A 12236-nucleotide genomic window follows, 5' to 3' on the forward strand; every position below is an offset into this window, starting at 1 on the left:
AGTGATTTCTATAGCTAACACATGCATAAGAGGAAAATACATAATGTAGTGTATAATGCGTTGCCATAATTACAGCATCATACGGCCTCCACAACCTAAATTATGCACAAGGGTGCAGCCAGAGCTTTAGTGGTTCCGCTGAAGATATAGATCCTGAGCTGTGACCAGCTGCACTTTATCAAACCTGCATTTCTAAAGTCTAGTGAGTGAATATGACTGAATATCGTGTGTGTGTGTGTGTGTGTGTGTGTGTGTGTGTGTGTGTGTGTGTGTGTGTGTGTGTGTGAGCCAGGCAGGATCAGAGTGGGAGGACGGCTGTCTGTCGTGTCGCTGTGTCAACGGGAAAAAACTGTGCCAGTTAAGATGTGCTCCACTCCACTGTGATGAGGTGAGACACACACACACACACACACACACCCACACACACACACACACACACACACACACACACACACACTGACACTAAATTGAATTGAATTAAGTATGAATATCTTTGACTTATCCTACATACCAGAAAAGGCAAGATACTTTATTGGATTAAGGAAGAAATCCTGTGAATATTGCGTTAAAGAAATCTTTCTTGCATCATTGTTCTTACTGGCCGAATATACCCAGACATTAAAGGGACAGCGTGCTCAGTAGGAGCGGTATAACAAAATCATCATATATCAGCTTTTGATACAACTTGTACAACAGAGGTAGTTATTTAGCTGGGCTTTATTTATTCAGATAATCTGTCTGAGATCAAGCTGTGTTTTACAAGAGAGGCCTACAAACACATCACATGTACTGTACTTATATGCAATACCATGACAAGACAATTCAGTCACCCAAACATCATCTTGCAGAGACGTGGACTCATACAAAAATAGTACAGGATTGTATCATTCGATTTGGTCAGAAGAAAATGGAGTTTGTTGTTAGTTGCTATGTTGACAAAGTACGTCAGTGGGGCCATAAAGTTTGTCACTCAGCGCTGCTCCGCCGCTAAGCCGTCAGTAGTCACAGAGCTGAATCGCCCGCTGAATTGTGACACAACCGATGTAGAAGGGACGAGCGGGATGGCAGGACTACACACACACACACACACACACACACACACACACCGGACGCCAACGCTGGTGTGTTACACGTCATGCCAGCATGAGTTAGTCCCAGTGAGTCCATCACTTGCTGCACGTCTCTTTATACAGAAGTAGCCCTCTACATTCTGTGCAACTGCAGCCATATGACTAGACGTCGGCCGCTGCTCTCACCATCCTGCTACGTGGATTATTCAATCATTCAATGGGAATGTCCGTTCTACTCCAACTCCATGTATATGCATGGACTAGTATGTAGGCTGTATAAAACACCCACAAATATTGTTAGAAATAGTAAAATGTAGAACTGCACAGTCTGAGAGGAAGATGTTTTGCAGTTCAACTACTAGAGTGTTTAATGAGAGAAAAGGTAAAGATTAAAAGGAATAATCTATTTCCCTTAATGGCCCTTCAATTCATCTTGTGGCTCCTTGTGGGCATCCTGGCATTTTAATTTATTTTTCCAGTTACAGGTAGGAGAGAGATGAAGGTTCACATACAGAGGTGCGATCAGTCTCCCAGACTAACCCATCAGTCCACCCCGACCCCCGAGGGGGTTACAGCTCACACAGCTCTGTTGGTCACAAATATCTCAATTACTGAGTGAGGGGAATAAACGCTCTGCTCCCTCAAGAACGTGTGGGATGTTCTCTGCAAGTCGCCGGCTGAAGTAGATCAATACCTGAACGTTCGATCCTCCCACAAGCCTGTACTTACTCCTTCTCCTGCGCCTCCCACAGAACACTCCATCCTGGTCTCCTCGTTAAACGTAATTAAGTGTCATTCCAAACTGGCGAAGCTGAAACCTGTTCTGCTAAATGAATGGTACCATGCCTGATATTTAAGTGTCTGCTGTATATTTGATATACTAATCAAGTCAGTTTATTTTGCAACAACATTATGCGCATGGTGTAGGTAATTGGATCGGCATGCATGAGGGATTATGGGTACAAATGCATGCTTGTCATTGCTGGTGACAGCGCATCACCAAGAAGAAGTGACTGCCTTCATTCATCACATCATGCTCTATCATACGTGTTCTGCAGGAGTGGGTAGCAGCTGGCCTAAGACGCTGAGCTCAGTGGTCAATTATGGATGTGCTCTGTAGAAACTAGAGGCAGATAAAGAAAAAGATGAACTCCACATGAAATATGAATACATTTTGAGACAGGTGGAACTTTTGCTACCGCATAAATACAGATTCTATCCAGCCTTTTGGATATAGATAGAGGAGAAGGGTTCAACGATGTTCCACTAAACATCGTTTGTAGCATCTCACTGAGGCTGCTCTCCGTGGACAAAAACTATTTTCTCCTAAACATCCTTTTGCTCAGCTGCAACTCTATGCCACATTTCACTGGTAATTAAGGAAAATGATCTCTTTAACAAGAAAAGGAGTCTCTCAGTGAGGCTACACTTCGGGACAGCAGCGCTTTGAGCTAAATGCTAACGGCGGCACGCTAACATGCACACAAAGGTAAAGCTAACGTGCTGTTTAGCTGGTAAAATGTTTACCATGTTCATCACATTAGTCACCATTGTAGTTTAGCCTGTTAGAACTCTAACGTTAGTCTGAACTAAGTACAGCTGAGGCTGATGGGGATCTCATTGGTTTTGCAGGAATTTGATCATGAGCCAAAGTATTGGACAAATTGGACTAATTTGAATAGTTATTACAGGTCATCTTGACGACAATAGGATATAGTACAACAGTTGTTTGTCAAGTGGTTGACTCATCAACCGGCCAAATGGCATAGACTTACAGCCAGCAAACATGAAGAGAGGACGGGTTGTAAAACGATGTTTAAAAGGAAAATCATTTCAATTATCATTGATTTCTGTCTCATTAACATAATGACAGCTTCGGAGTGAACTGAACATTTGTTTGCATAAAAAGTGTCTCTAAAAAAGTTTCAGGTCAGGCTCTTCACCTCTATTTCTATCTGAAGCAGGACTAGATAAGAGATCTTACGTAAGTCTCAAGACATGTGAAATCAAACCCAAACTAACTGCATGGCTGCATGGTGGTGCTATTTGGCTGAACTGACCCTTTTAAAGATTGACTGGCAGCCAAGAGACATGGAGAGAACTCTCCATCATCATGCATTTGTTTTTCAAAAGCAACATGGTGGTAGCCTTACTTACCACACACTACCATTATAACAGTGTTCTCATGTGGTTCCTTCTCCCTCTTCCAGGTCATATCTTTCCCCTCTGTTTCTATCAGATGCAGAAGTGTGTGTTTGGTCTAAAAAGGAATTCATTTTTCTGTGGATCTTTGTTCTTCTTTCATTGATTCTCATCAATGATTCATTGAGAGAAACATACTTTTGGGTGAACTAACCCTTCACATAGAAAGCGACCCGCTAATAGGTCCACGACTTGATCTGTAAGAGGTCTTCTTCTCTCTGTTACTGCTGACGTTGAGACAAGTCCCAGCAGAAAAGTCACCCGTCTCATCCTTGACACAGCAAGCTGAATGTATATCTTCAGCTCCCCGGGGCTGTATGAATACGAATAACACCCAGAAGTTTAAAGGGAGAGCTCGATTCCACAGAGTGAACAGTGGACTGAGTGTTCCACCTGTGGTGTGCACTGGTCCTCACGGTGCAGCGTGTCCCTGGAGAGTCGTGGGTCGTGTAACTCTCTCTCCTCCCTATGGCTGCACGAAAGTTAAGCGATGCCTCAGTGAAAGCACTCCTCATACCGGCCCGATATCAAAAGGTCATTTAATGCACAGTGTTCCCTCTCCCGACAGGCTGAGAATTGGTTGGTGACGGCGCACTCTGTTATTTATGACTCAGCTTACAGTTGAGCACAAACCTAAATCTCCCAACATGCCTCCACCGGGAGGCCCTTTTCAAGGTAACGGATTAAAGGTTCTGTTATCATATCAGGTGAGAGAAGCCAGACTCCTCTTATTTCTTTTTGTTCTGTGCCAGACACATTAGCAGAGCTGGTACCTGAAGACCACACTAATTTGACCACCCATTACTTTAAATGCCAAGAGCCCCTTTCCTTTGAAATGACAAGGAATCCACATTTCACACCGTTTTCCACCTCCAGACGCGATACGCACATACAGGCTCTTAACTCTTCGGACTTAAAGCGGCCCTCTTGGTGACCTCCTAAGTGAGTGGCTCCTTCCGGCCCTGAAGGGAGGCCGGCGGCACTTCAGAGTGGAAGGAGAAGTCCTCGGGGGGGGAATGGTGTGTGTGCGCGTTAGAGCCATTTTTCTAGTTGGGTGAAGTTTCAGAGGTGAACTGAGTCTGGTGTTGGTGTGGCTGCTGAAGCTTGCTGTCAGACTGCGTGTGTGTGTGTGTGTGTGTGTGTGTGTGTGTGTGTGTGTGTGTGTGTGTGTGTGTGTGTGAGAGAGAGAGTGAGTGAGACTGTAAACTAACAGCAGCTATTCTCAGACAGGGACACCACGGGACACCGTGCTGGTCTCTGGACTGTTCTGGATTGCTCTTCCTCAGTAGCCTGGCTCCCTCTGTCTATGTCCTTTGTGTCCTTCAGCACTGTCTTGCTATTTTTGGACCGTATGTTGTGTGTCTTTTTTTTAAAAATGTATTTCCTGTCCTTTTTACCTGTCTCTATGCTGGTTCCTCAACCCTGGTCCTCATGACCATGATGTCCCAGGTTTAAATCCGTCCTAAGCAGTGCTCAGGGAGGTGAGACCTGGGACTGATGTCTCACAGTCTGTTTTTAACACAGTCCGTATGCTACATGTTTAGCCATGCTAGCCACATGGCTCTTGGATGACACTGTTGGTCCCGACTGAAGGATCTCAATAACTGCTGGACTGATTACTATGACGTTTTGTACCTCAGTGTCGTCCGTCTTTCCTCTAGCACCACCATGATGTTTACATGATTGTTTTTGAGTGAAAAGTCTCAAACTATCGGATGGATTACCATTGAATGTACCAAGATGAATTTGAACCAATTTCCTTCTTGCGCCACCTTCAGGTCAGATTTCTACGTGTTGTGTTCAGTGTGGATGTTAGCATGCTGCTCTATGCTAAGCTGAGATAGTGACCATGCTGAACATTATGTGAATACATTTTGAGACTCAGACACCAATATGTTTGCATTGTGATCACCTGAGCACGGTCTGGCTGATGTAACGCTGTTTCCTTTCTTTTGTTAGATGATAGCTGACGCGATTAACTTGTGCTGTTCATTGTTTGGATGACATTGCTCATCATTTGTAAACTTTGGGTGTTATTATCCAAGTTCAACTGGGAGTACCGTTGTTTTTTCTCCCCTGCCAGTTCCCAGAGGTGTGTCTTCTATGTCCCTGTCTTGGAGAATGTATCGCTTTGTCTCTGTCCTTTTGAAGAATGTTCAGTTTGTGGTCATTGTCACACATGTTGAATGACATACGTGACGTAAGTTGTTATGTCCAATCCATTAACTGTGAGTGTTGACAGGGTGTGGGAGATTGTTTTTGTGGTGCTGTTTCTGTCTGTTTTCATGAAGAACGTTAACGTTGCGTCCCGTTGTCCCTCTCTCAGGGCGAGGTCAAGGTGGAGGAGTCGGGCAGCTGCTGCCCAGTCTGCAGAAAGCAGTTTCCAGGTTGGTGCAACATACAGTGTGCAGGAAAACACAAACTCCACAAGAAAACCATATGATGAGTCTTCATCCATTGAAATCTCAAACAAATGGAACAATTCAAACATTCAAATCTCAAACAAACTCACAATGATTCAATTCCACGTCATGACCTCCAAACCTCTTCATTTGATTCAAATGTCCTACAGTTCATTTTACAGGAGGCTAAAAACCAAGTGCTGCAATTAGTGAGAGATTACGTTACTTCGGCTACATTGGGGCTTTAATCTCTCTCCCAGTGGGGGAAATGTCACATGCTGCGAGGAGCGCGGCAATGTCACTGTGCTCTCTGGAAGGAACGCTCTCGCTCCGTCTCTTCTATTGTCTTTTTCCTCCTATGAAAAAAACCAATATGTTTTTTTTTCATAATCTCCTTTGACTTGTCCTCTGTTTACCTCCTTTGCTCCTTTTCCTGCCTCCTCTCCCTGATTCCGTCAGGCGAGCCCGTGCCAGAGTGTCGCCGCCACGTGCAGATCAGGAACATCACCAAGGGAGACTGTCGGCTGGACAACGTGGAGGTCAGCTCCTGCTGGGGACGCTGTCTGTCCAGGACCGATGTCATCCTGGAGGTACGCGCACACACACACACACACACACACACACACACACACACACACACACACACACACACAGATGGTAGCACGATAAAGACCAATACGGACAGCAAAAGGGTCCAGACCGTAACAGAAACATATACTGTTAGTTATAATCGTTCGCAAATTGCCCATCGGGGCTGCTCAGTTAATTCTGGTAAATCATGTAGAACAGTATCAGCCACTGAAATTAGAAATGTCTGCAATACTCATTTAATTAGGGATTAAAAAGGCTCTCTCCAAAGAGTCACTAACCGTTAAACATTTCTCTCAATGTGCCGTTGCTGGGCGGCCAAATTGTCCATCTGTTTTCTGATGTGTGTCAGGAGTGTTTCTGCAAAACAAAATGAAGTCAAACACGCGGCCTCACACAGCTGGTCTCACCTGCTGTAATCCCACGTCTTTATAAATAAACATCACGACGCTAGCAGTCAAAGCTAACAGCTTTAACAAGCGACAGTCCACACGAGGCAGGCAGAGACGATACGATCGAAACAGATGTTTTCAATGTGAGGCTCGTGTTTTCTTTCTTGTTGTCTTTTTTTCTTCCTCGTGAGACAGCGAGCTCATCGCCTCATCGCCATGGTGACGTTGTTCTGCAGATTAGCAAAAATAAACATCAGCTCAGCCATTACCTCCTGTTACTGTGGCAACCAGGGGATTGGTACCCAGTGACCAGGCGGCACAGAGACGGTTCCCCTTTACGGTTCACAAGATCCACACGCTCGTCCTCACCGCCGGATGACTTCTCACACACACACACACACACACACACACACACACACACACACACACACACACACACTGCAGACTTTTCAAAGTTTGTCAAGCACTAATAACTACTTTACAAAGAGGTTGGAGGTGTTTTTGATCATCTGCTGGCTCACCCCTCTCACCTACTTCTCCTCCTATTATCTATCATTCTCCACCTCCATCACCAGCCAATGTACTTCACACCAATCTCGCTCCTCTTTGGGTCTTCTCCTGCACTAATTGGACACATGAGGACAACTTCCAAGAAGCTATACCTTCTACTGTGAAAAACACAGAGGCTGGGTTTTTGTATTTAAAGAGATAAAGCCAAATTACCACCTAGTTCCCAATGTTGTGCTTGTGTTGTGTGTTAGCTGTCTGATTAGTAAAACATGTTCATCATGTAAGATCAGCAAAAGAACTTAGTTTGCAGTGAAGACAAGGAGCTTACGGCTTCACTGCTCAATAGCTTCATATTTAGAGACGGACCCACAGACTCTGCACTTCCCCACAGCATCTTTGAGCTCGTCGTTTGAATTTAACGGTCTTCATATATTGGGTGTATCATTTCCGTGCTCCTGATAACAACATCTGGAACTTTAGCCGCTATAATTGCTCGACTGTGTTTAGCAGCCAGTCGCTCACTGCGTCTGTCTGATGTTTGGTGATGGCCGGTGTACGCTGGGCTCGTCGGAAGCTCATTGGCTTAAGACAGCTGGCTGTGAAGAGATTTATGAGAGCGCAGTTTATCAAACCAATTAGCTAAAAGAGGCAAAAGAAAAGCCCTCTGGAGCTGCATAGTTTGATTAGAATTCCATGTGGCCCCAGTCACCTTACACATCCTAAATTGATTCATCAACATATAAAATATCTTTCTCTCCTCCTATATCAACACTATTTCATCTCCTTCAACTCATCCTTTTTTTCACCTCTCTTCCTTGACCTCTACCCTCTAATATTGTTTTCTGCTCAATATCTCTAATAACCTGCCTCTCCTCTCATTCCATCATTCCACCTTCCCTTTATCATATTGTGATCTCCTGATTGGCTCCTTCAACCTTACCCCCCCCCCCCCAGGAGCCCTACCTGCAGTCAGTGTGTGAGTGCTGCAGTTACCGCTTGGACCCCGACAACCCGGTGCGTTTCCTCAGCCTGCAGTGTGAGAGCGGGGAGAGCGAGCCGGTCGTCCTGCCCGTCATCCACAGCTGCGAGTGCACCAGCTGCCAAGGTGGGGGGGGGGGGGGGGGGGGGCAATGAATGTGGCCTAATGGATTTGTATGTTCATCCATCACGTCAGCGTGAGAACCCACACTTTGAATACATGTAAAAGAAACACGTGTAAACACTTCAGGCTCCCAGCAGACACTGAGGACCGGCTACTCGTGTTCTGAAGAGAGAGAGTCTGAGAATGTGATTTGAAAAACACACACATGTGAAAACCATCTATACTACTACTATAGCAGCTCATCTCACATGATGACAGCGTTCTACAGTAATATCATAAACTGACATTATATGAGCCAGAAAAAGGTGATTCTTATGACTGTCCTGCAACAAGCCTTGAATGAAGTTTGCTTTTATTTTTGAAATATCTGCAACATGACTAAACATTCAACAGCATTATCATGTGTGGATCATATGACTGAACTCATGGTCGCTGATTTAGCCCTGAGGAGCCGACTTAAACATGTTATCAGTCTGCAATGAAACCTGAACAAATCAACAAATGAACTGACTTTAACTTCACTCACTTTGGACTGGTTCTGTTCTTATCATAGAGCTTTGTATTCACCTATACAGTCCTTTATTAGATTATGATAACTACACCAACAGATCGGATTCTCCATCAATTCAACTTAAATCTCGAGAGTAAAATGAATTCATGTTAAATGAGTTTTTTGTCCCAAGCTTAAAATGTGTGACATGTGGAATGTGTGAATAAGCGTGTGAGCTTTGTTCTAGAAGGGTTCTTTCAAACATTGAAGCAGCATTGAACTACGAACAACAGAACCCTGGGTCCTGCAGCCGGTGTTTAAAAGTCCGACCCGGGGAGCGGCTGTAACGCTCGCACCGTGTCCTCCTCCTCCTCTCTCAATACAATTTCTCAGTCACTTTCCATTAACGCCACGGCTGACCCACTCACACACACACACGCACGCACGCACGCACGCACGCACGCACGCACACACACACACACACACACACACACACACACGCACACACACACACACACACACACACACACACACGCACACACACTTAGCTAATCTGAGCAAAACATACGTTCGCCTTCGCCCACCATGAATAATTCAATCAAGGATCCCACCTCTGAAGCAATTATGTGCTAATCCATTCATCAACATGGCTGATTGCGTTAGTTAATTGGATGTAGCCACATACGACTCAGAACATCCCCCCTGCTCCCATTCATCCTCCCAGGACATCACGTCTGACGGATTTGGTCGTTCCGGCGATCAATCTTTGATTCACACACACACACACACACACACACACACACACACACACACACACACATATGGACATAGTAACCACCACTACAGGACTACCCATCTGATTATCTCTGACTGACACACACTCATCACAGCCACGACATGACATGGATTACATTTGTCAACTGTTTTGTCTTCTTCACAGGAGGTGACCTGTCCAGACGCTGAGCGAGTGTGTTGAGTGTGAGCTGAGTGTGTGTGTGTGTGTGTGTGTGTGTGTGTGTGTGTATGTGTGTGTGTGTGTGTGTGTGTGTGTGTGTGTGTGTGTGTGTGTGTGTGTGTGTGTGAGAGCAAGAGCAGGTATGAAGGCCAGGCCAAGTGAAGTGAGAGCGCTGGAGATCGATGGATGAGAGGAGAAGTGAAGACCTGGTGGTTGTGTGGTCCTTAGTCATCATATGACTGGATGTTCCTGTTCTGAAACTTGATCGTCTACTCTTCAACCTGTACAGCCTTGTTCTACTGTATATTTATAGTAATATTAAAGGACCTATGATTCAGACTTATTATGCATTTACATACGTTTCATGTGTATATGTTTTAAGAGAACGTATATGTGCCAGCAGTCTTCTTTAAGTTCACCATGAAACTGGTTAGATATTTTCAACATGTTGAGGTTCCAATGAACTGGTCAATAAAACTACACTTGGAGAACATTACCGGCTTTCTGTCTTTTTATGAATCTTTATTCTATCGTGAATATCTTTGAATAGCATTTACAGTAAGCAGCAGAGTGTGGCAGCGTTCCATGTTACTCAGTTATTCTTTAATGACAAAAGAAGATTTAAGAATATTTTAGATACAAAATCAATGGTGACAGATTTCTTCATGAACACTCAGTCTGTCAAACAATGTGTATGATATTTGAATCCAGTACACCAACTGTTTATCACAGTTAATAATAATAATTATTATTATTTGCTGCTAATATACATTTACACTTTTTCTCTTGCATTAACACCTGGAGGGTAGAAGTGAAACAAAAGCACCTGGTATATACTCAGGGAATACATAATATATAATAACCTTCCAAAAGATGTATATTAATATGACTTTGTTCATCTGGTGAAGTGGGTTACAGACATTTCCATCACCACAGCTTTTCATTGTTTGTGTCTGAACTTCACTCAAACGTCCCTCCTTCAGAGTCAACTTCCAAACGTACTTAAGCTCTGAGCAGAAACAAATACAAACCAGATTTAAACGAATCGTGCAATATTTTTGTTATATCCAAAAATAATTGTGTGGGCAGTGTCTGTGGTTTATTCTTGCGCAGAATAAACACAGTTGCCAATATTTATACTAGTGTTTCCGTGGAAACGCTATGCTTCTTATATAAAGTGATACCTCTGAGTTAAATGTGCTGCTGTTTATTCATTACAAGAAGATGTAGCTTTTATTGGATGTGTCAGAGTAGTGTGGAGCTTTTTCACTTCTTTTATTCAGACGTTTATTCAAAAAGCAACTACAGCCAACTCTCTCTCTCTCTCTCTCTCTCTCTCTCTCTCTCTCTCTCTGTGTGTGTGTGTGTGTGTGTGTGTGTGTGTGTGTGTGTGTGTGTGTGTGAATACAAATGGAGTTTACCGGGCTGTAATCGGCCTCATCTATAACGAGGAACTGTCTGCCTCTTTTTTTCCCTCCTTCCCCTCCTCGTCTCCTCCATCCTCTCCTCTCTGTTCCTGACTAAATAAGGGAGTTGAGAGAGGAGGCCTCCTCCCTCGCTCAGCTGTAGTAAAAGCTGCTGGATGGAACAAGAGCAGGAACTGATGCATTGTTGTTTATTTATACCAAAATGTCACTTTTTGATAGATGGCTCCTCAGGCCTCGTCCGGCTGCAAGGCTGCAATTCATCATGTGAATTCATCATTAAATCAGTGATGGCTGAGAATGAATGCAGTCAGGTCACTTTGATGAATGCAAACCGCCAGCAGCCGCGTTGCTTTGGGGCTGATACATAACTGAAAATAATTATTACTCCCCTCAGATGGATATACACATCTGCAAAAAACTTAAGGATTTAAAAGGGAAAACTGCTCCTGTGTTTAACTGCAGTCGGAAAACAGAAACTTTTTGATTCATTTATAATCTAGAAGATGGTTGCTTGATTTAATAAATCATTTGTTTTAATTAAACCAACACTGTCAACACTGTGTTTTTATGTATTCATTAAATGTTAAAATAAATAAACTATACATAGGTGCCAGTTCGTAGTAGTAGTAGTAGTAGTAGTAGTAGTAGAGAAGCCTATGAGGAACATTGATGTCAGTATTTTGAATCCTTTTGATGATTAAATGGGGACAGGAATGTCTCTATTCTCTAACTTTAAAATGCAACAATTAAAGACAATTTAAAAAGCATCACAGTGAGTGGAGGCCTCGTTTTATCTGCAGCATTCTGCATCCTGAGGAAAAATGAAAACAATATGACCGGAAAAAAAAAGTCATCTAAGTCATACAGGCCTTTATGATGATGCTATTTAAATGTTCAATCAAGTGTAATGTCATGTGATTTGGTGACTGTGTTTTAAATGTCTTATGTTTTAGACTGTCAGCCATCTGCAGTGCGACGTTCCACTCCTTTGGAGACCATTCATGCGTAAAGACAGCGCGTAAAACGCAGTCTTGATAGAAGTGACCGACAGTCCGTGTGCGCTTCAGCCTAAAACACGACATCCGAGGGGTCCACGAA

At 43.7% G+C, this 12236-nt stretch overlaps 1 protein-coding gene across 1 annotated transcript in view; it reads left to right on the forward strand.

Moving 5' to 3' along the window:
• The window catches only part of sspo (SCO-spondin), a 67718-nt gene extending 57535 nt beyond the window's left edge, over positions 1-10183 (forward strand). The window contains 5 exon segments of the mRNA XM_068709572.1: positions 293-388; positions 5599-5659; positions 6134-6264; positions 8119-8269; positions 9697-10183. Of these exon segments, the coding sequence (XP_068565673.1) occupies positions 293-388; positions 5599-5659; positions 6134-6264; positions 8119-8269; positions 9697-9719 (462 nt within the window). The 3' untranslated portion in view covers positions 9720-10183.
• Positions 10184-12236: the final 2053 nt, after the last annotated feature.

This window comes from Cebidichthys violaceus, unplaced genomic scaffold (genome assembly GCF_023349555.1).
Source record: "Cebidichthys violaceus isolate CVI_PGR_0920_01 unplaced genomic scaffold, fCebVio1.0.p SCAF_15, whole genome shotgun sequence".
Taxonomy (NCBI): domain Eukaryota; kingdom Metazoa; phylum Chordata; class Actinopteri; order Perciformes; family Stichaeidae; genus Cebidichthys; species Cebidichthys violaceus.